The sequence below is a fragment of the Hippichthys cyanospilos genome, chromosome 3 (genome assembly GCF_059441005.1).
Source record: "Hippichthys cyanospilos isolate Australia breed blue-spotted pipefish chromosome 3, RoL_Hcya_1.0, whole genome shotgun sequence".
NCBI classification, from domain to species: Eukaryota; Metazoa; Chordata; class Actinopteri; order Syngnathiformes; family Syngnathidae; genus Hippichthys; species Hippichthys cyanospilos.
Genome location: NC_142371.1, coordinates 8,650,201 through 8,673,583, shown reverse-complemented (window position 1 = coordinate 8,673,583; position 23,383 = coordinate 8,650,201). Strand labels below are relative to the sequence as shown.

The window sequence follows — 23,383 nt, the reverse complement described above, 5'->3', positions numbered from 1 at the left end:
CGCTTGGCTTTCAGAGAAACTTTTCCCTTTCATGTAAGAACCTTGTGGGTGAGGGGAACTAAAGGGGGCCGTGCCAGGCAGCCACCCACCTCCCATACAATTGGAGACACACACGCACTAAAAGGCTCGTCTGCTCCGTATGTCAAAGGGGTGCGAGTGGGTGGTTATGGATGATGGTTATTTCGGTGGCGGCAGTTAGTCGTGCGGATGTTTTCATTCCACCTGTTGTTTCACTGACATTTTCTCTTTTTGTCCTCTTCAGGTGTAATGGTACCAATGTGAGCATTTGAGACTGCACCAACAGGACAAATGACAGAGGACAGACAGAGTGAGAGAGAGCGAGGCAAATTGCACAAATTAGAGAAGGACAAGGCCGCACGTTGATTAGACTGCGACTGAGGCCAAGAAGACGGAGGCAGACGTACAGGGCAAGAGTCTGCTGGAAATAGATGAGATGCTTGTCTGCAGACAGACAGATTAAGAGGGTGTGCCAAAAATTCATGCTGTTGGCCGTGACTGCCAGCCTGCCGCTCGGAGGATGGACGGCAGTTCAGCCGCGTCATACTCTCAAACATCCTTAACCTTCATCCCCCCTCTTTGGCTCAGGCTCCAAACTCAAACCATTGGCTCAAACCCAAGAAAAGACTTCTCCGCATTCATCCGCACGCCGCCCTCTTTAGCAGCTACTTTGTAACTCCTTGACGGGGCTGTGGCACCACCCCACAAAGGCAACCGGAGCGTCACACTGCTGTAGTTAAGCCGGCAGCACAGGAAGCATTACAAGTGTGATTTGTTTCCATGCCCGTGGGCAGCCGATGACGAAATATGACGAGGCTGGTCGGAGATGCGCTTTCCTCTCGTCTGCCCTCCCTTGCCCCGGTGGCATCGGGTCTGACCGGTTGAGGTTGGCCTGTCGGCCAGCGCAGCATTGGCGGCAACTGTGAGTGCTGGAAGGAGCACTATGCAGGAAACTGACTCACCGGGCACAAACGCATTCAAAGGTAAACACTGTTTATTTCCATAATAGGTGTGCCTGTGATTGTTTGCTGTGTGTTTGTTTTGTGTAAATTACGTGCCTTTTAAAACCCTTATGCGGTATTTTGACAATCTTTTTTTAGTAATTATCTTCCACATCATTCTTGCAGTATTTTAGCTAAGGAATGGCACAGTGTGAAAGCATGACATGACCCATCTGGGTGAAATTTCAGCTCCATAGTGTGTTCCTTGAATGGTTTTCCTTTGAAGTAAGATGCCTTTCATGTAAAGGTCCAAGACGTGGACAAAATACTGTGCAAGGGTTTTAAAAGCCTGACTGATTTGATCAAAGGGATACTAAACATCTTTAGTCTTTTTCAGCTGTAAAAAAAAAGGTAATATTTTCTCGCTAATCAATCTGATTACTAAATTATTTTTCCTATACGATTAATACCATTAAAATGAGATTTTTACACTTGCTGTCTCGACTGAAAATTACGTCGCATGTGTTCAAGGCTCAGAAGACACCCAATTACCGCACAAATGTTTTCAGTTTGGTCATGTGATGTTCGCATGCTGAGCTGTGATTGGTTGTCACCTGACCACATGTGGTTGTGTTCTTTTCAGTTGACAGCAAATAGTACCATTTCTGCATAAACACTATAAACAACTATAAACAAATTGAATTTGACACTGTCTATATTGCCTGTGTTTTAGGCCATATGCAATCCTTAGCTATATCATATAGAATCAGATGTGCCGCATTTGCATGACATAAATGTGATTGAAAATATTGTGCACAAAAGCATATTTATTCATGTTGATGGAGTGAAATATTAGCAAAAAAAAAAGAAAGTATGGCTGAATGACTGTCTTTGAGTGTCATATAAATCTTGTGTTGACTCGGTGTCCTCAACAGTAACACATGTAAATGATGTGTTTATTCTTTTAGAGACCTGTATGATTTTAGCTCAGTAAACTGCTGTTGCAATCTTATGTGGTCTTTATGGTTAAGTGTTTACACAGCAGCTGGGGCAAAGTAAAGCACCAACTGAAATCATTATTACTAGTCATCAATTCTGTACAATCATCTATATAACAGTGAGCAATAGGCATCCTTGGATTCATCTAACCATTTTCTATAGCCACTTATCCTCACATGGGTCACAGGCTCGCTGGTGCCTATCCCAGGTGACTTCAGGCGGTAGGCGGGGGACACCTCGAACTGGTGGTCCGCCAATTGCAGGGCACACAGAGACGAGCAACCGGTCCCACACTCAGTCACACCAAAGGACAATTGAGTATGTCCAATACACCTGCCATGCACGTTTTTGGAGGAAGCCGGAGTGCCCGGAGAAAACCCATGCAGGCTAGGGGAGAACATGCTAACTCCACAGAGGAATTCTGGAGTGAGGTGGAACCTGAACTTTGAGGTGGGTGAGTGCTAACCACTGCTCCACCGAGCCGCCTGCATCACTTAATTATGATTAAAAAATAATAATAACAATCTTGTAAAGATGTCATTTTTCTAATGATCAGCTGTTTGAAAATCATGATTGGATTAACATGTGCCTTATTAAATGCACCATTCCTTTTTTTTTCAAATCAGTTATGACTTATTTACACATTTACAAAATTGTTTATCATTTACAATGTTTACTCTTCAATTTGCCACAAGAGTAACTGAATGACACTTCATTGTCTAATAAAGCTGATATGTACATTATGCAGTTTGTTTTTGCAAGGTCATTCAGTCCAGCTAAAAAAAAAAAAATGTATAAAACGCGTGGCTGTAAGCAGAATTTGAGTCTCATTTTATGTTGGGGAGGTTATAGAGTACATGTCACCATCTTGATGTATTTGAATGAGAGATGTGGCGATGCCTGCATTGAGGACCCTCAACCTTATTCAGTCTGCCATGATTGTATCAATTTCCATTAAGGTTGCTATGACCTCCCCCAGTGCGCTATAAATTGGACACTATGACAAATGGAGCATCTTGCTGTGTGAAGACTTCAGTACTACCTGAAAGAAAGTATGTATTTTTAAAAACCGTCCTCAATAACATTTCTGTGACAAGCTTTTGTCAAAATATTCCAAAGAAAGATGATATATCTTCCTCACACAGGTTGTTTATTTCCTTGGCGGGGATTTGTCCAGACTTTAGGACATTCGGTGGAGTTATATCACATTTTATTTATCCCTTCTTGCAAATATCAAGCCAGTTCAGGGGGTGTTCTGTCCAATGCTAATAAACATGAACTCATCCCACCCCATAATACTTCAGGTACTTCAGATACTGGCATTATCTTGTCTTGACTATGGCTCAGTGGTTCGGCCATGTGCTTCAAAAATATATATACTGTATATTCATAAACTTTGGATATTACAAAACAAAGCAGCTCGTCTTGCCCTGCCTGCGCTGTCCACTGCGTACCAGTGTGAACCTTATGCATCAGTCCTTGTCATGGCTAATAGTGAATAGAAGGCTGCTTAAGAATCTTCTTGTGTTCTTCTATAATATTCATAATCACAAAAAGCCTACAATTATTTTACATTCTAAAATTCCTGAGACAGGCATGACAGCAAAAAAATAAATAAATACAAATACATACTTGTTCCTAGTTTTAGAACATGTGCAATGCAGAAATAGGAATAAGTTGCCCGGTACGCTTAAAGCTAAAAATATGAAATGTTTTAAAATTAGTTTCAAGGAAGAGCTAAAGTAAAGTTTTTTAAGCTTTGAAATTCACTTGTTAATTGCTCTATTGTGACATTGAGTATTTATTACTTGTATGCAACTTACATTGATTTATTTTAGTCCCTTTATTGTTTAACGGTATTGACTTTTGTTTTTTGCTTTTTATTGTTTAACCTCATGCTTATTTGTATTTTTAAGTAATGCACCCCAAGAAGTCGCTACCTTGGAAGCAACTAATAGGTCTCCATACAAACAATTAAACAGTCACCTCAACTCGAATTTACTCAACTTTATTTACAAGTATGTAAAAAAAAGTGCCGTGGCTATAACAATAAATCACCACCGGATCAGCGTTATGTAGCTATAAATAATTAATAACTTTTTTCATGTCCCAGACTAAGTAATATTCAATTTTAATGGCTTGCATAAAGGCCCATTTTCAGGAATAGAATAGATATTTCACTTAAAAAAAAAAAAAAAAAAAAGGCTATTGGTGAGGAATGCAACATTCACATTTACTGAGTGAGCAGGCACTCCAGAAACTCAAATATGTATACACATCCAATTAAAGTCTGTAACGTGCCTTATTTGAATATTTTTACAGGCTATCTTACCTGCTAACATTTGTAAGCATCTTGCCGTTACTATAAGTGTGGTCAACTATTATGAATTCGGAAAACTATTGCCAGAAGCTTCTCGTTTTTGGCAGGTGTTGCATAATGCATTAGCCTTGCACACTTGCCTTTGTGTGTTTGTGCGTGTGTGTTGTGGTCAGTTTCCACGCCAGGTCCTGAGGGGTCGGAGGAAAGTCATCTCTAGTAAACACAGGCCCTGATATTCAGGTGGAGGCAGACAGCAGTGGTCAATAGCGACAAGGTTAAAACAGGGTTTTGTTTACTCTGGCGGTTCACGTCAGGTAAAATAAATTTACACACTATGTCTAGACTCTTAATCAGTCCATTTATGTCTATGTGCATGTCTGCTTCAATCCAGACTGGTTCCCATCATGCAACAAGTTTGGTAACAACAACAAAAAAGATATTTTTGATGGCATTTATTCCGAAGAGGAGAAAGAACAGATGAATAAATCTGTAGAATAAAAACACGGCATTATATTCATCAACACTATTTCCTACAGTTTTCATGTACCATTTCCATCTGTTTGCCTATTATAGAAGACTCCATCTTAGTGATAAACATAGTATAAAAACTCACTCACTGTAATATATGTTTCAGTTTCAATTAATGCATGCTTTATCGGCTATAAATAAATCAGTAGATTAGACGCAAAAAGAAAAAAAAGAGAAAAACAAACCTGCTTTAAAAAGCTGATTTAAAATGTGACATGACTGAGCAAATCTATACATAGAGTATGCACAACAAGTATTTTAATATCAAGACTGCATTTTCTTTATATCATATCTGACTTGAAAGAGCTTTGGAAACGGTCTTTTGTTTTTGCGTGACTACTTAAAAAACAGTGAACAAACGTTGACTAACTATCGTGGCAACCTAAATGTAAATGCATCACTGGAAACAATTTCCACAAAAACATACTATTACTATAGTGGTGCAACATTTCTAGTATATATACTAGAACTTTTTTACAGTTGACGACAGTAAGTCTTTGGTCTCTTAGGTCATAAAAGTCATAATATATAGGGACAAAGTTGGCAACACTTGAAGTACACGTTGCTTTCGGTTGCTTGTATCACAAGTATAGATCAAAATAAAAGTGTCGCATGGTTAAATTTTACTTTTACATCATTAAGACTTTGCAAAGGATCGTCGAAGGCTGGACAGAAAAAAAAAAGAGAAAACACATGAATTCAACAACTCCATTATTTATGGAATTAATGTAATCAGTTATATAAAGAGTACGGAGCCATGGTAACGTCTTATGAACAAAAGCGAGTTTCACAAAACACCTCAGCTGTCTTCTTGGCAGGCATTTGATGTATTTCAGGGCTGGTTTCAGGTTGGAAAAGAAGCCCCAAACCAAAGTCTGGGAACTGGGTGAAAAACCCTCCCTCAACAGATGACCTGTGTGTGAAAGTTAACAAGCTGCTCCTGTGAGTTGCAACTTTAGATAAGGGCTTGATGGCGCAGAAAGCATTACACTACTTGATTTAAATGGCACATTCCAGATTGATTTTTCTCCAGTGACACAATGACAAGATTGGCCTTGTCTACATGTAACAAGGGTTTTTTAAAACTTGATCATTCTTCCCTCTTTGTCTTTAAAACATTTCAGTACGGTTTGGGATTGCTACACACAAATGCAAATAAATTTGGCAAATCTCCACTTTGGTCAGAGAAAAAAAAATGGAGACATTTACCACCCATTTGCAATAACATTTTTTGTCCTTCGGTGTGATTTTGAGTGTAAACGTTGGTTTGTCTTTGTGTGCCCCGCGATTGGTTGGCAAACGGTTCAGGATGTATCTTGCCAACTGCCCGAAGACAGCTGGAATAGGATCCAGCACCCCTGTGACCCTTGTGAGGATAAGCTGGGTAAGATATTAGGCTGGATGGATGAAAGATCGGATGGATATTTGGGACATGTTTGGGTTAATAAATACGCTCTGGGTCCAGGTGACCCAGGGACATTATTTCTCGTCCTTGCAAGCAAACATAACAGGAGGTTTAATATCACATCAATGAATGTGGGGTTGTTTTTATCCGATAAAAAAGGTGACCAATGAGCTAGCTTACGAGTTACTTATTTAATTGGGGACTTAGAAAGGATGCCAGCAGCCACACTTAAAATAGAACTGTTAGAATACACTATGTATGTCCCACGTGTTTGCATTTTATTCAACTTAAATGATTATTTTGTTACAGGTAACGTTTGGAAAAAACAGTGCTTAATTATTTTTAAATAAAATGGTTAATAATACTGTCTCTCATAGAGTGCATCCTGATCAATATAAGGACTACTTTTAGGTGTATTTAAAGGGGACAATTTTAAGGTATGATACACATGAGTGTGCAGTATTTATTTGAAGTGTGTGTGAAGTAAACATGGGCTACTAAAGTACTACTAAAAGCTAACATTTTTTTAAGTTTTCTTAGTTTGACCCATACTAATGCACTTAGTTACACAAATGCATCTCATTTATAGTCTCAAGTAATCTTCATTGGCGTTGTTTCCGGGACGGCCATGTTGACCGTCGCCTGTTGTGGGGCGCCCCTGTCTCAGGCGGTAGAGAACGTGCTTCGGTAACTGAAGGGTTGTTAGTTTGAATCCCGCTGAGTCGTGTTGTCGTTCTGTCTTTGGGCAAGAAACTTCACCCGCCTTGCCTCCAATGGTAAATTGGAGGGGCTTTGGGTGCAATGTGGTAGCCACCCCCCTGTCATATACATGAATAATGTAACCATCGTAAAGTGCCTTTGAGTGTCTAGAAAAGTGCTGTATAAAAGTGATGCATTATTATTGTACTGGTCTTTGTCAGCAAAACTCTAAAGATGCCTTGCTACTGTATGGGGATGCTTTGTTCACGCTCATGCCGACAGCTGTTTGAGTGACCAAAAGATAAGAATAGAACATGTAAAAGTGGCAGTTTTGTTCATGCAACGCAAATGAAATTCATGCTGGTGTTGATGAGTGTTCTTTGATACAAGCGCATCACAACGGACGCGTTTATTGTGAGTAACTGCGTGTTTGTCGCACGATGTTTGTTACTGTATATGTTTATGTAGTAGTATGAAAGTGTATTGACCCAAGCAGAAAGCTCTACTGTACTGGGTCATGTCGAGGGCATCAAACGTGCTTACGCCGTGAATTTTTTTGAGGCTTCTGGTCATAAAGCACATGCCAAAAATGTGGAAGCGCTCACCAAATGTTGGGCTCCTGTCAAAGACAGCCTAATGTAACAATGGTTTTGCCTGGCTTTGGTACCGACTGTGTCTTCATAAAGTTGCCAATCGATTCACCATTAAAGCTAAGCGAGATGAGCTGCGTGCACGCAATGGCTGCGTTATGACATGTTAGGTCATCTCCACTCTGCCGGAGATGCACTTGCAGAATAAATGGACCAAGTTTGTACAGCACAGCATCAAATTTCAAAGAATAATGCCACAACCTATATAGCTTACTACTCTTCCACTTTCAGTGGGTCTCGTCTCCACTTATGGTCCACGTATTGTCCAGTATACATCATGCTAACAACCCAATCTTCCTACGACTCTTCAAATTACACAAATTCCGGCAAATACGATTGAAATATCGTTTTCTGAGTTCCCTTTCCACTCAGCTCCGACATTGTTTTCTTGTAAATGACGTCACACTCCAGGTTTGTCGGCCACCGATTCGATAATTTTGTCGATTTTACGAAAAAAGCTATTTTTTAATGCTTTTTTTTTGGCATCATGTTCAATTACTTGTGATGCATTTTGGCATTTTCTTAAATTAGTTAACACAAGGGCTTTAAGATACAGTAAATTTCAAGCACAATATATCATATGGCCATTAATGTTTGGTCTTTTTCTCAAACTTGGGCTCGGACCCAGAAATGGATCTTGGATCAGCTTTTATTTGGCCATCGACTGCCAGAGTAAAAGACTGTGAGCTATTTTATTGATCATCAAGCAGGCATCCAATTCCTCACAAAGGGCATTTTGATTCATGTTCCTTGTAAATGCATGCCTGTAATGTTTTTTATGATTCATTTATTTACAGGCTGGGCCAAAAGTAAGTATGCACTTTTAAATGAACCAACACCACGGACAATTTATTATATAAGGGAGCAATGGGTTCAGTTGTTAATGCGCTGCAATCTGGATGACCTAGAACGTCAATGAGTGAAGAAAATGAGCTGATACCCTCTTTTACATGAGCACGCAGTCTAAAAAAGTCCACGGCTTACATCTCAGGAGTAGCAATACCAAGAAAATCTAAAATAATGAATTGACCTTTGATTGCAATTCCGCTAGAAGATGCAGGAACAAATGTTTCTACATAAATTTTTTCTGTCAGATGAGCCTTGTTTCAAATTGCTGTGAAAAGGCAAAACTTTGTGGACTGATGGAAATTTGGCTTGAAATAATCAGGATTTTGACAACCAGTAAACTTAAAAATATCAAAAAACTATCACTGATCATGGTAATATTTTGCCATCATTAATAAACAGTAATCAGTACAACAACTTCAATTAGCTTTTCATTTAATGTCTCCCTGATGAATGTCCAGATGACCAGATTTGTGTGATATCACACAAACCGTATATGCATTCGCATTTTATATGCCCTACAGTATATTGAACAAGTTATAGTGGTGTACATTTTTGCTCACCAGTGTGTTATCGACAAGTTGATCAATAGAGGAACAAATGACAATTTACTGTTTGATCACATGCAGCTCTCTTATTGAAGAAGTCATCAGAAACTGTCCTCTTGCAAATCATTCATTCTATAATTCACGTCTCTTCTAATATTAACTTGTAAGAAATAAAAATAAAATTCACTCAATGTTTATCAGCAGTCATCACTGCAGTCTCTCATTACATTGCTGTTCTACCTCAGGTAAAGTCACAGACTTTACCACACAGAATAGTGCACATATAGTATTATGGAATATATATATATATATATATATATATATATATATATATATATATATATATATATATATATATATATATACACACACACACACACAATAATACTTTTTCTTTGTGTTGCAAGGAGACAAAATATTGCATGTCTGAACATCAAAGGGCAAGGAGGGAGCAGGGGAAAAAATCATCTCTACTTTAGCCTGTGGATTTAGATTAAAATCTTGATCTCTTTCTTTTGTCAAGTGTTTAACTGCCAAATACTGTAGTAGTCAGAGACAGTTTCAACAGTCAATGCTGTGATGAGATATTGATAGAAGTGGGAAGAAGGGATGGATCATACCAGACTGTGATTTCATATCATACCAATTATTTGTTAGCCTTTTTTTTTAAATGATAATTTAGGGTTTGATATTATCATTATGGATCTTTTTATCCCCATAAAATACATGACAGCCAACCATTAACAATGTGAATTTATTATAGTGTACTTGTATTCCGGTATTATCAATTTCCATATAACAATGTGCTTTGTTTATAATGTATTGGTGAGAACAGAAGACACTATGCATTGAGGATTTTAGAGGTTTATCACAATAGCGAATCAGTGCATCTAAAAATAACTAATCACCAATACGATCACAATAAGGAACAATATTTCTAATTGAATAACTTCTTTGTTTATTTTGTATATTTGTTTATCTATAAGAGGTGTGCCAAAAATCTTGTAAAAAAAAAAAAGTTAAAATAGTTCCCATTTATGCATTTACGATGATTCAGACTCTCTCTCTCTCTCTCTCTCTCTCTCTCACTCTCACTCTCTCGTTTTCTGCATTTAGAAAGTTAATCTAATCAGCTGTCATATATTACGAAAACAAAACGGGGCGTGTTTGACTGAGAAATCACTTATTTATAGTAGCTACTGTATTTGCCTGTTGAAATGGGGGAAAACGACACCATAATGTCAACTCTGCTGGGGCTGTGGCTGGGAGCACATTTTAGAGTGAGGCTCCCACTTCTTCATCATTTTTGCTCCTATATTTTCAAGTATCCTACTCAGGGGTAGTCCATCACAGTGCTTTTTCTGCAGAGTCATCTCCAATTGGAGTCCCGGTATTCTCACTTGGATACAATCTTCCTCTCCATCACTGGTCACCTTTCTCTGTCCATTTCAATTTATCTTAAACTGTCTATCATCTCCTCCTCCTCCCTCTTGTAGTCCGCCTCTGGTGGTGTGGTCCTCCACCAAAGTCAATCTATATTGAGCTGTCTCCATGTGGAGCCCTTGCTCATCCATTAAGTGACTGACAGGTCAGGGTCATTAGAGCAGGGGCTGCCTCTTGCCTCCCTGCTCTTGGGCCCGCAGCTTCAAACACATTATATGTGCCGCTCTTCCTGTCAACACAGGGGTGAACTTCTCCGTTTTTCATCTCTAACAAGCTTGGCATGTACTATTGATTCTGGAGATTGATTTTGAAGATCTACTGTATGTTTCACTGAGTTGTGAGCGTTCAACAAAAATTAAATTAGCGGGGGATGTATGGCTACGTATGCGGAGTTAAAACAGCAAGGAGATTACATTTTGTATTTCATTGCTACAGTTTATTAATTTGGCAACGTTATAGCATGACGATAAATAAGGAAGATGCCACAAAGAGCACGAGAGCTTCCAGACATCCATGAAGCTATGTTTAATTTCGTTGTTGACCCTCTGCTATTGCCTTGCATATATCATGAGCAAACCCACATGGATTTGCTCTGCAACCTCATTTTGCTGATTTGATCTTAACCCATAACAATGTCATTCCTTTACATTTTTTTCATTCAGTTTTCTTCCCTCAAAAACATATTTATTCAAAAATACTGGATTGTTTGTCACTTAACTCTTTCAGTGCCAAGCATTTTCGGAACCAGAAACTCCTAGAGTGCCAGACGATTTTTAGCATTTTCTTTCAATGCCGACAAAATGCAAACATGTGATGCAACAGCAAAGATTAGATTCTTTTCTTCAATCAGAAAAGAGTATGTTTCTAGCTTATTCCGTTATTCTGTTTGAAAATAGGTCATTTGAACGACATCGAACTATTTTGGACAAAAAACAAGAAGATTAGCTTTCTTTCTTTCGATGTGTTTTCTGCACAGCAATGACTTTTACACTGATTTTTTTTGTTTAGTTTTAGTGGCACCTGACCTGTCCTTCCCTTCTTTAAAAACAATCAAAATGTGTTTTTGATGGCAAAATAACAGTTTGCATCTGTATCGAAAAAGCACAATTTTCATATTTGACAACATATTTACACATTGATGGATATTTACAAGCTATGTTTCCATGCATGTGTGTGTTTTTAAACGTAATACTTGATTTTTGTGTGATTAGCAATAGATATATTTTAGATTAGCAAAAGATTATAAACAAAAGATTATAAGCCATTCCAAATAGTTTTCTGCCTGTGCTTGTTTCCTTTCTTTTACTGGTGTGATTTATATACCGCTGCGGCTTAAAGTTAAAAAAAAAATGGTACTTGTATGTGTATATATATATATATATATATATATATATATATATATATATATATATATATACACACACACACACACACACACGGTGCATAGAAATTATAAATCAAAGATTATAAGCCATTTCAAATAGTTTTCTGCTTGTTTCTTTTCTAATGGTAAATGCACATTTTCCGTGCAAGCTTGCATAACCAGGCTGGATTTGTTTAGCTGAGCAGGCAGCCAGACTGCCTATCTCCTCAGATTCAGTTTGGTGATAGGGGTTACTGAGTTTAAGATGTTATTTTGGATCTGCCTGTTGGCGTTGCCTTCGTGCTGAGATGCATCACTAGGACAGCCCGGTAGTGTGTGGGTGTGTGAATACGTGTGTGTTGTTTTGCTACATGCTTAATGTGTGTGATGGAATAATATGAATGCCTTTGTGGGCGTATGCATGATGGCAGCTTTGAAACTGACAACAGGCAACCCAAAGACGTATTTAATAAATTATTTATGAGGTCGACCCTTTCTAGTGAAGATTAACCTCTTGATTTTTACCACCATAGGTTTTTAGTGCACCCAGCGTCAATGTGTTCATATGTTATGCACTAGTGTGTTATGGGGGAAAGTGTATGGAAGAGGGTTCCCTCTGATTATAATGCTTTTTTATCATTTTATCAAGACAACATTCCCTCGACTTGCAATGGCTGTGAACTCATGTTAATGGGTATGTATGAGCTCAAGGACTTATAAAGAGTGGCAGGAATTCAATAAGACATACATTTTACTCATTCCCCAAACACCCTTGCATTTAGAAGGCGATAAGTATTTTAAAAAAATTAGGTCTATTCTTTTTATGACTTGTTGAATATACGTATGTTGAGGTTAAGGAATACATTCTGTGCACAACTTGGATTGAGGGAAATTCAAAACATAGTAGTTAAAATATATAACAGGTATTTTTTTATTGTAGTTCAGCATTCGCATGTGAATTTAGAACCAGTCAACTCCCCTTCTGATTTTAGTACTTTTATATAAGAACCATATTTTATGAGAGGCAAGCAAGCAGTATGAGCGGCCACACAGAGGAGTGTGGATGGGGGGTGTCAATGCCCTCTCTGCAAAATGTTATGTGGAATTGTTTTCTATTGTACAGGGTCAGGCAAAATGATCTGACACATTTGTTGGTTTAATAAAAGAGAAAGTAAAGAAACGAAAAAGTTTTATTGTCGAAAAATACATATAATGCCTTTTTTTTTGTATAATGCCTTTTTGTTTTGTTGTTTATAGTGCCATTGTTTTTTGTTTCTTTTTCAGTCGATGGCTTGAATCGGACTGGTGAACATCGTGCTTTCATTGTGGAAACATTTAACGCTCGTTGTGTTTCAGTTAGGGATTAGTTTTTTTTTTTTGATAAACGTTTGCATCCTGTGTTTCTTCTGTAGGGCTGCAGATATTGAGACAGAGTATCAATCATATATATATATATATATATATATATATATATATATATATATATATATATATATATATATATATTCATTTTTATTAAACCTGAATGAATCAGATGGATAAATATATCCTGAGATTTTAGATAACTCTCTCCCCTTTGCTTATGATGAAGTGACGGCAGAACCATAAAAATCACATTAGAGTCAGCCTAGTTTGTTTAAAAGTGTCTCCACGAGTACTAACGGCAACTCTTTGACTGTCAGGATCAAAGCGTTGAGTTTTTTCTGACTGCTCTCACCAGCCGATATATAGCAATCGAGCGCCGCTAGCTTGTGGCTAATTCATGCTAGAGACTGCCCTGGCCACAGGCACAGCGTAAGTAAGTCATCTTATTAGCGCCCTGAATTGGCGACCAATTGTGATTTCAGGACAAGGTTGTGTTGTTTGTACAGAGTGGCAACTCGTGACTCCTGCTGCGACAGGTTGTGCTGTATAACCTTGCCATTGTAACGGCATACTTTCCAGTAAGAACTTCAAAATAAAAGCTTTTGTGTCAAAATCCAACCGTTCATGTCCATACATTGTCGGTATGGTAACTCATTTTTAAGTCTCAAGATCGACAGCATGTTCTTTTCAGAGCTGTACATGTGTACTCCATTGCCAGACCCACAGTTCGTGACCATAGGTGAGGGCAGGAACGTAGATCTACCGGTAAACAGAAAGCTTCGCCTTACGGCTCAGCTCTCTCTTCACCACGACAGACCCGCCTGTCGATCTCCCCTTCCATCCTGCCCTTACTCATAAACAAGACCCCAAGATACTTGAACTCCTCAAGTTGGGGCAGGACCTCAGCCCCGACTCAGAGAGGGCACTCCACCCTTTTCCGACTAAAGAAGGGTTGGACAACAATGTATGCCAGCGTGAAATGAACTGTCCGTACAGAGTGACAACTCCTCTTTCTGCTGTATTCGGTGGAGTGAAAATTAAATTCTTATCAAAAGCCACACCAGATGGCAAATTATCTTGTAACACATGCATGACATGAAACGTTACATAAAACTCTTAAATCAAATTCCCCACGGGGGAAATATGACCTTATTTTAAACACATTCCCTCACAAGGGTCGCAGGCTTGCTGGTACCTATCCCAGTTGGCTTCGAGCGGTAGGCGGGGACACCCTGGACTAGTTCCCGGCCTATCACAGGGCACACAGAGACGAACAGCCGTTTACGCACCCAATCACACCTAAGGACAGTTTAGTATGTCCAATACACCTGCCATGCATGTTTTTAGGAGTGTGGGAGGAAGCCGGAGTGCCCGGAGAGAACCCACACGAGCTCGGGGAGACCATACAAACTCCACACAGGAAGGCCGAAGTGAGGTGGATTTGAACTCGAGTCCCTTTAACTGTGAGGCGGACATGCCATTCACTGCACCACAGAGCCGCCTCCAACACACACACACAAGTAGCAATAATAAAACAAGCACATTTTTGACGGATGATTCCTCAAGAGAATGATGAAAGGGAAGCTTCAGGGGCTCTTGAAAGTTGTTTTGAGGTTAGGGCCAAATCACCATTTTTGCCCAATTTCATCCGTTTAGAGGTCAAACTCTCTCTACTTTTAAAGGCTTAAAATCTCGAATGATGTCCTTAGCTTCTATTGGAATTTACTTTCCAGTGGCCTTTCATTATTCTCTGAAAGTTTAAGGTCAATATCTTTTTCCAAAAGTCCTGGTTGCTATGAAACTTTGGAAGAGGTCTGTGCCAAAGCTTTAAATGCATTTTTCTCAAAAGAAGGGGTTTCAACCTAGCACCGTTCAAATTGCTGTAGCTGTGTCATTTTTTTTTTGTAGGTACCTTCATGTGTTATACAATATTATAAGGGTAATTAAGTGTAGAATTAGAATATATGAATATCTGAAATTTCATTTTTGAATACAAAGACCCTTTTATAAGAACCGGTCACATTTAGTTATCAAATTAGCTATAGAGAACAGATGAACTTGTTCATGTTGTAAAATGTCCATATACCGGTAAGTTGATTATCCTTAATAACTCACTCAGGGTCACCCATGTTACTGGGATGTTAAACTGGTTTCACCCTCATACTTTGTGGCATACACGCCACTGGGGCTAAAATAATGCTTGCAATATGCTGCAGTGCAGTTCAGCAATGATACAGGTAAAATGTTTACAAGAGCTTGGTAATACAAGCTTGCACATGCACACGACGCTGGCTCTGTCTGGACTGCAGGAAGGAGACACAATTTGAAGGTCTCTCTGCTGCTCTGTCACAAGCTTGTGCTCCTCCACTATAGGTGTCATTTATCCTGAGTCAGCACAATGCTGTCATGTTTAATTATTCTGGTAGCACAAGCGATACAAGAGGAAAAGAGAAAGTGGTCACTAGAGAAAAAGATGGCTACGGGATAGGAAGAGAGGCCCAAATAGGATGAAATTGAGGATATGAAACTACATGCTGAGAAAAAAAAGAGGCTAAAAAGGAGAGGGGTGACACACGAGAACAGTAGGTTGGAGAGATGTGCTATATGACTCATCGATGCAACTGAAACACATTTAATATCGTAGTGGCCTGCAAAAGCTGACACGTATCTTTTATTGGTGATTCATATAGTCTGATAGAGTAAGAGCAGAATCTTACAGCCCTCAGTTTTTCTGTATAATATACAGTGGGCCCCCGGGTTACGAACTTAATCCGTTCAGCGGCTACGCTCGTAACTCGAACTGCTCGTATGACGGGCAATCCAAACCTATGTTAATTCGTGAATGCGTGCAACGCGTGCAAAAACCTTAGGTAAAAACATCACGACTTTATACACATATTAAAAATGAGTAACATAATCTACTGTACAGTTAAATTAAATAACATATAAAAAAGAAAAATGACATTTACCTTTGGAGCGACGTGACTTGAGCTGGGTGGAGGCGGAGGGGAGCAGAGACCAACCCGCAAAGTTAACACATTCACGCTGATATGCTATTGCTCTTACAATGTCACAGTCACTGTTTCAGTCACGGTGTCAGTCACGGAGATGCTAAAACATATCATCCTCTTACTTCTTCCTTTACCGCTACTAGCAATTTTAGAAGCTATGTCTAACAGATAAAGTTTGCAAAGTCTTCGCAATATTCCTTCCTTCCGTTTTTCACTCATTTTCTCTCCTTCCTTCCATCCCGACCAGCTGTGCCATCAAGCTAGATAAAGGCGTTCGGCCAATAGCATATCGGCATTTCTGTGATTGACGTGACGCCGGCCAATAGCATCTCCGTGAGTGAGACCGGGTGACCTTAATCGACCAATAGCATATGGCATCTCCGTGACTGACTCCGTGACTGACACCGTGAATGAGACAGTTACTGTGACGTTGTAAGAGCAATAGTGTTCACGTTACTGTCACAAGCGTCAACTGCTGATTTTGTTGACGCAGCTAAGCGAAAATATATTTGCATACACAATGGCCGGCATGTCGGATTGTTCGTAAGACGAAAGGTTTGCTCGTAAGTGGGGGACAAAAATCTCCGTGGTCCACGCTCATAAATCGAATTGTTCGTAAAACAGGGTGTTCGGAAACCGGGGGCCAACTGTATCCTTATTTTGGTCACAGGATAAACAATAAAAACCAACAATCATTGGCACTGCCATTCACACAATGTCAGGTTCACCTGGTGGACATTTGAGAAACTGGACACAAAGAAGGAGAAAAAGATCTTTTTCTTTCTCCTGCATGAGGAGAACAGAGAAGGACTGCATAAATACAATTCTACTTTGCTCTGAAACAGCCTCTCCGCACCCTTTCTTTTTATTTATTCAAGCGGTCACTAGGTACAAAAGTCATTGATGCCCAGAAGGATTGGGGGAGACATTTGGCAACAATGTAAACAATTTAATGTAAACAAGTTTACAATGGTGAGGAATGCAGTTTGGAATCCATGCCGTTATCTCCTTTCTCAGGAATAGGATGTGCGACGAGTCGGGTCACGAAACCCCCGTAGGTTCACGGGCCTGTGACGCGTCAATTCCTCTTCTTCACAACCAACAGTAACAGACAACATTCATCCTAATCTATCAACATACTGATCACATAACAAACATACTAAGTGATTGCATAACAAAGATGGGATAACCCATATACAATTTTTCTAACACACACCAAGGGTAAGTTAATAGCTTATGAAGTTAATATGCGAGCTTTCACAATGAGCTGACGTGCTAACCACTTGATTACCACGCCACCAAGAGAAATAAGAAATGCATATGGTGCATATGCGAATAGGGAGACATGATGTTAAAACGTTTTAACGGGCAGTGCTGGTTTTGAGGTCTGAGTTCTGACGAATTTTGCCAGCTCCATTATTTTGTCCCACTTTTACATACAGTATGTGGTGTCCTGACGCGCCGTTATTTTTTATTTTTATTTATTTTTTATTTGTTTTTTATTTGTATTTTTTATTTGTTTTTTTGGGGGGGATAAATGGTTTGGATCATGTTTGTGTCAATTATAGTTGCCATTGTGATTATTATGATACACCAATTAACGATTTACTTTCACATTCGCTTTTGTTGCAAACCACAACCAGAACTACTTCCTGCTTCTTTGTCTATTGTTGTGAACTGAAAGTGAGCTGAGCATTTCTAGTAGACGGGGTTTCCGATTTGGGACATTGAAGTATTTTGTGCAAATTGAGTTTCAGCATTATGGACAAAAGAATATTTTTTTTAATTTAACAATCAATAACTTTATGAATACAGAGGCAAAAGAAAGTGTGAGTACTGTTTTCACTTTTGGTAATTAACTTGAAGGTGCATTTAATGACATGCACAGTAGGCCATCTTGAACATCTGTGGAAATACTCATTAAATGTGCTCAATAGCAATGACTAGTCTGTGAGTAGACTGCAGTGTACGTTGAAACGTTTTACAGTCGAACCTCTATATAGTGAACCTCTACAAAGTGAATCTCTCTTCATAGTGAACGAATCTTTACGGTCCCTTGCAAAACAGCTATATTTGACGTGTATGTAAAACCTCCTCATAGGGAAACTCCACATAGTGAATAATCTCTTCATAGTGATGCTATTAGTCAGTCCCTTGACAGCATCTACCTCTATATTGTGAATATCTGAACTTATCGAAAATTGTGAAGTTGTAAAATTGGGCGCACTGTCGGGATTTCCTCCCTGCCTAGCCGCTCTCGCGCGCCGCGACTTTCTCTTGCATTTTCACTTCGTCCGCCGTCCACTGCGCACGCGTTTCTCCGCTGGTCATCCCTCCGAAAATTCTAAGATGTCGGAATCTGCCGTGAAAAGTGTGGATGCTCGCATGAATCGTGTAGAAAATATGATTGGTTCCGTTGTCGAGAGACATACCGTGCAACCTCGTATTGACAGTTACTTTCTCCGCGCTGATGACATGCACTGATCATGTTTTATTATGATCATATATTCATTAACTATTGTTGATTAATAATAAAGATATTTGTTCAATGTAAAATGTTTTTACATTAGTTTTACCGCATTAGATTTTAGTGTTTAAACAACTTAAGTTGTTTAATGTACATTTATTTACATATTTATTTTTAAAAAAACGTATATAAAATTATTTACATATTTATTAAAAATTATTCACATATTTCATCAATGAATTCTGAACATTTTAGGAAAACCTCTATAAAGTGAATCTCTCTTCATAGTGAACTTCTCTCCTCGGACCCTTGAAGTTCACTATGTAGAGGTTCGACTGTAGTATTTATTTGACAAACCCAAAGCAAAACCCGGGATTTCAACTCAAGTTGCGGGGACCAAAGATACAAATCTTATTACATTAACACAACACTGGGACAGAGCAAAAAAGATGAATAATGGTAAGTACATTGATTTGGTTTTTGGTTTTGAACTTTCACCCATGATAGTATTTAGCATTAGCTAAAGTAATAACACAGCCACAGATTATACGATTGACTGTTAATTAAATATATTACTATAGTTCCTGCTGAGATGTTATCTCATGTCATACTTTATTGAGTACAAGTCAATCTCAAGTATGAGCCTCGGATTTTACTGCAATTTGGTTGAATCATGCAAAAATATAAGAAGTCGCCCTGACTTAGTGGTTAAATATTAAAAAAAAAAAGTTGAAAATGAAAAAGTCGAAAAAATGAATATCAATCGAGAAAAACCCTTATTTTGTTTTACATAGAGAGCTGCTCATGGATGATTATCAAGTAGACAGTTGTCACGACCATGCTTTCAAGAGTATTTTCAAAATGAAAGACTACCAAGGGCGTTTGTGTCATAAATTACTAGTAATGTTACCATTTATTTTGAAGCATTGGATGGCTTTCTCCCAACGTTTAACTGCTTAACTATAATATAGTGTGATGACAGACAGCACATTCTCCTGTATGCCTTGTTGTACTTCGGGCTCAACAACCTTTCAAAAAACAAAAACAAAACAAAACAAAACAAAAAAACAGCTCTCATCCTGTAGTTACTGCCCAGTAAATGTGTCTATCCTGCCTGGATCATTTTACTCCTTGAAAGAAGAAGCGATGAGTGCATTAAGTGAGCTGAGGTCTGATGGTCTCTCACCGGCGTTGAATCAATCATCAATCAAGAAAACAAACAAACAAACAAAAACTTGAATTCTACTCAAAAAAGTTCTGTATGAGTTTCAGCAAAATGTATTGTCCCAATTTTTATTTAGAAAATCGGGTCATCTTAAACTCGACGGTGTTATTAGATAGCACCTTTAGCTTAAAGCCTGAATTATTTATGGTAATAAATGCAAACTAAAAACAAAAAGTAAAAAAAGCAATACTACTTGGTGATGGAGCAAATTAATGTGAAGGTGTTAATGTGGCCTGCAAATGTTTCATGCATTTTAAAATGGAACCAAAAATTAAACAGTATGCATAGTTGCATCATGTACCTTTCACCGACTAGCAATAAAACCTTTATTATTCATATAAATTTCAGTTTAAATATGTAGGCTGCATTAGTTTGCTTGTGCAAAGCCCAAAGCTGAAGCTGGGAGTAGACATCCACTGCTTGTTTAAATTATAGTAAATAGAAGTCAGTCATGTGTGAATACTATCCATCCATCCATCCATCCATCCATCCATCCATCCATCCATCCATCCATCCATCCATCTTCTACTGTTGTGTTCCGGGGTCAGGTCGGGGGGCAGCAGCTTGGGAAAGGAAGCCCAGACTTCTCTGTCCCTGGCCACTTCGTCTAGCTCCTCCGGAAGGATCGCTAGGCGCTCCCAGGCCGGCCGAGAGACATAGTCCCTCCAGCGTGTCCTGGGTCGTCCCCGGGGCCTCCTTCCTGTGGGACATGCCCGAAACACCTCACCGGAGAGGCGTCCGGGGGCATCCTAACCACCTCAACAGACTCCTCTCAACGCGGAGGAGCAGCAGGTCGGCGCTGAGCCCCTCCCGGATGACCGAGCTTCTCACCCTATCTCAATGGGAGAGCCCGGACACCCTGCGGAGGAAACTCATTTCGGCCGCTTGTGTCCGGGATCTTGTTTTTTCGGTCACGACACACAGCTCGTAGGGCAGGATCGTAGATCGAGTGGTAAATAGAGAGCTTCGCCTTTCGGCTCATCTCTTTCTTCACCATGACAGACCGTTGCAGAGTCCGCATGACAGCAGACGCCGCACCGATCCGTCTGTCGATCTCACGTTCCATCCTACCCTCACTCGTGAACAAGACCCCGAGATACTTGAACTCCTCCACTTGGGGCAGGACCTCATCCCCGACCCGGAGAGGGCATTCCACCCTTTTCCGACTGAGGACCATGGTCTTAGATTCGGAGGCGCTGATTTTCATCCCAGCCGCCTCACACTTGGCTGTGAACCGCTCCAGTGAGAGTTGGAGGTCACGGCCTGAAGAAGCCTGCAGCACCACGTCTTCCGCAAAAAGCAAAGATGCAATGCTGAGGCTTCCAAAACTGGACCCCCTCAACACTTCGGCTGCGCCTCGAAATTCTGTCCATCAAGGTAAAGACCAGAATCGGTGACAAAGGGCAGCCTTGGCGGAGTCCAACCCTCACCGGAAACGAATTCGACTTACTGCCGGAAATGCAGACCAAGCTCTGACATCAGTTGTACGGGGACCGAACAGCCCGTATCAGGGCGTCCGGTACCCCATACTCCCAAAGTGCCCCCCACAGAGGTTTGAACACTTTTGCTCTTAATTCAAACAAATAGTCACATTTTGAAAGCACTCAACTAATCTGCTTGTTGGAAATAAAAGGTTGACTATTGGTTTACTGTTACATTTTTCTCTGGTCGACTTTGGACCTCTGTATATACGTACTGTATAGAAGTGCTTAGGCATGTTTGACACCCAAATTCCAGTTTGGTTTGCTTGTGTGAACACTGGCTATTTGAAATGTTAAGATTGGATATCTAGCTATTTATTCACTGATTTTAACTGGTGAGCTCATTAAGCCTTGGTCTGCACCTGAGTGGCGCTTGATGTAACAAATATTTTTTTCTGACCAGGCTTCACTGGGCTCAACTTGGACATGGAAGTATATGTTACTTGTCATAAACATCTCATTTGTAAAGCTATAAAATGATCTCAGTGTGAGCATGAGTTCTGAAGAAACTGCAACCTAGTGGTCCTCATTTACTCATTATAATCAGACATGAAAACAGATGCATCCAAACAAATGCCCAAGGACACCATAATGGCCACAATCACGCACGTTGCTAAAATGAGCATCCGCCTCCAGTCTGTCAAGTGGCGGAGGCAACGCTTTATGCAGCCACACACGTACTTGTCAACGTGCCATTCATGTCACACTTTTTTTTTTTTTTTTTTTTTTTGTCCGAGTCTGCAAGTTGTTATCCTCTGTGGGGTCTGGTCTCTTCTCATTCCAAAACACTGCCGGAATTCTGAAGAAACGGAAATGACTAGCAAAAAAAAAAAAAAGGCTTTATCTTGATGACCTTTAATGGGAAGTGGTATTTCAACAGAATCTGAGTGGTCCTGTAATCTTCCAGTGATGTTTTAATAGAGAGGTCAGAGAAGTTTAACTTGAATGTGACAGTAATTTCTTCATCTGTCTTCCTCTCATCTTTAATAGTCCTCATCTACTGCTGCCCCTTTCATATCTTCACCTCTTTATTCACAGAACTCTTTTCATTCTATTCATTGACGCAGGCTCCTCTCAACGTCAACTAATGTCAATAAGGTTCGGTGTTGGGAATCAGCCAATGGAATGAAGTTGCATCTAAACAGAAATATGCAAATGGGAATATTTATTTCCAAAAGCAAGTGAGAAGTATAATTATAAGATACAGTAATTATATGATATAATGAGCAGCATATATAAATACATACATGCAGAGTTAAGGTAAAGCAGATGGATAAATCCTTTCAAAGTTGGCATGGGTGATAAATTATATCAATTGGTTTTGATTATCCAACAATTTGTCAGGTACAACAAAAAAAAAAAGAAAATTGATGTTTGGAATTTGGCTTTGTGGCAACAGACGTGGAGCAAGTACCGCTGTGATATTTATTCAAAGCTTGTTGCAGCAAGAGGCAGCAGCACAACAAACTTATTTTGGCAACTAAAAAAGGGGCACCTACCTGAGAATGTAAAATGTCAACCTTTGCAAGGGTACAAGACTGCGTCAACCAACAAACTGCTGCTAAAAAAGCAGCTTAGAGTTGTTTACACAAGAAAGCACGAATGATAAGATCAGGGCACGATGGAGCGCGATCAGGGAAGCAGACGCATTGCACATCACTAAATATCAAGCACACATTCATATATGCAGTGGAAAAGACTGGGAGGAATTGCAGCAGCAGCAGGGCATGCCTCAAGTCAAAGGCAGTGGACTGGCTGCTCTCCTTGCCAAAAATGTATTAAAAAAGGTGGGGGGGCAACAAGCACAAACCTCGGGTCGTGCATAGAATAGAATAAAATACCTTTATTGCCATTATATAGCTGGTATACATACAATGAAATCAGCAGCACCTCATTCAAATTTTGTTTGTGTGCTAAGTGATACAAGTTGCAATGTTTATCTTAGTTGGAGCCTTAAGTTTGCACTTTATCGATCTCATAGAATGTTCTACATTTGTTTACAGAAATATTACATGAATGGTACACATTTTGCACTTTAATTTAAATATTCAAATTCAAATAATAATTCAAAATA

General features: G+C 39.4%; 1 protein-coding gene across 1 annotated transcript in view; it reads left to right on the top strand.

Annotated features, from left to right (window-relative positions):
* LOC148425679 (low-density lipoprotein receptor class A domain-containing protein 4-like) overlaps positions 1-23,383 on the top strand; it is a 156,336-nt gene that overhangs the window by 48,238 nt on the left and 84,715 nt on the right. The window contains exon 2 of the mRNA XM_088410468.1: positions 263-1,001. Within this exon, the coding sequence (XP_088266594.1) occupies positions 962-1,001 (40 nt within the window). The 5' untranslated portion in view covers positions 263-961. The remainder of the gene's footprint in view (positions 1-262; positions 1,002-23,383) is intronic.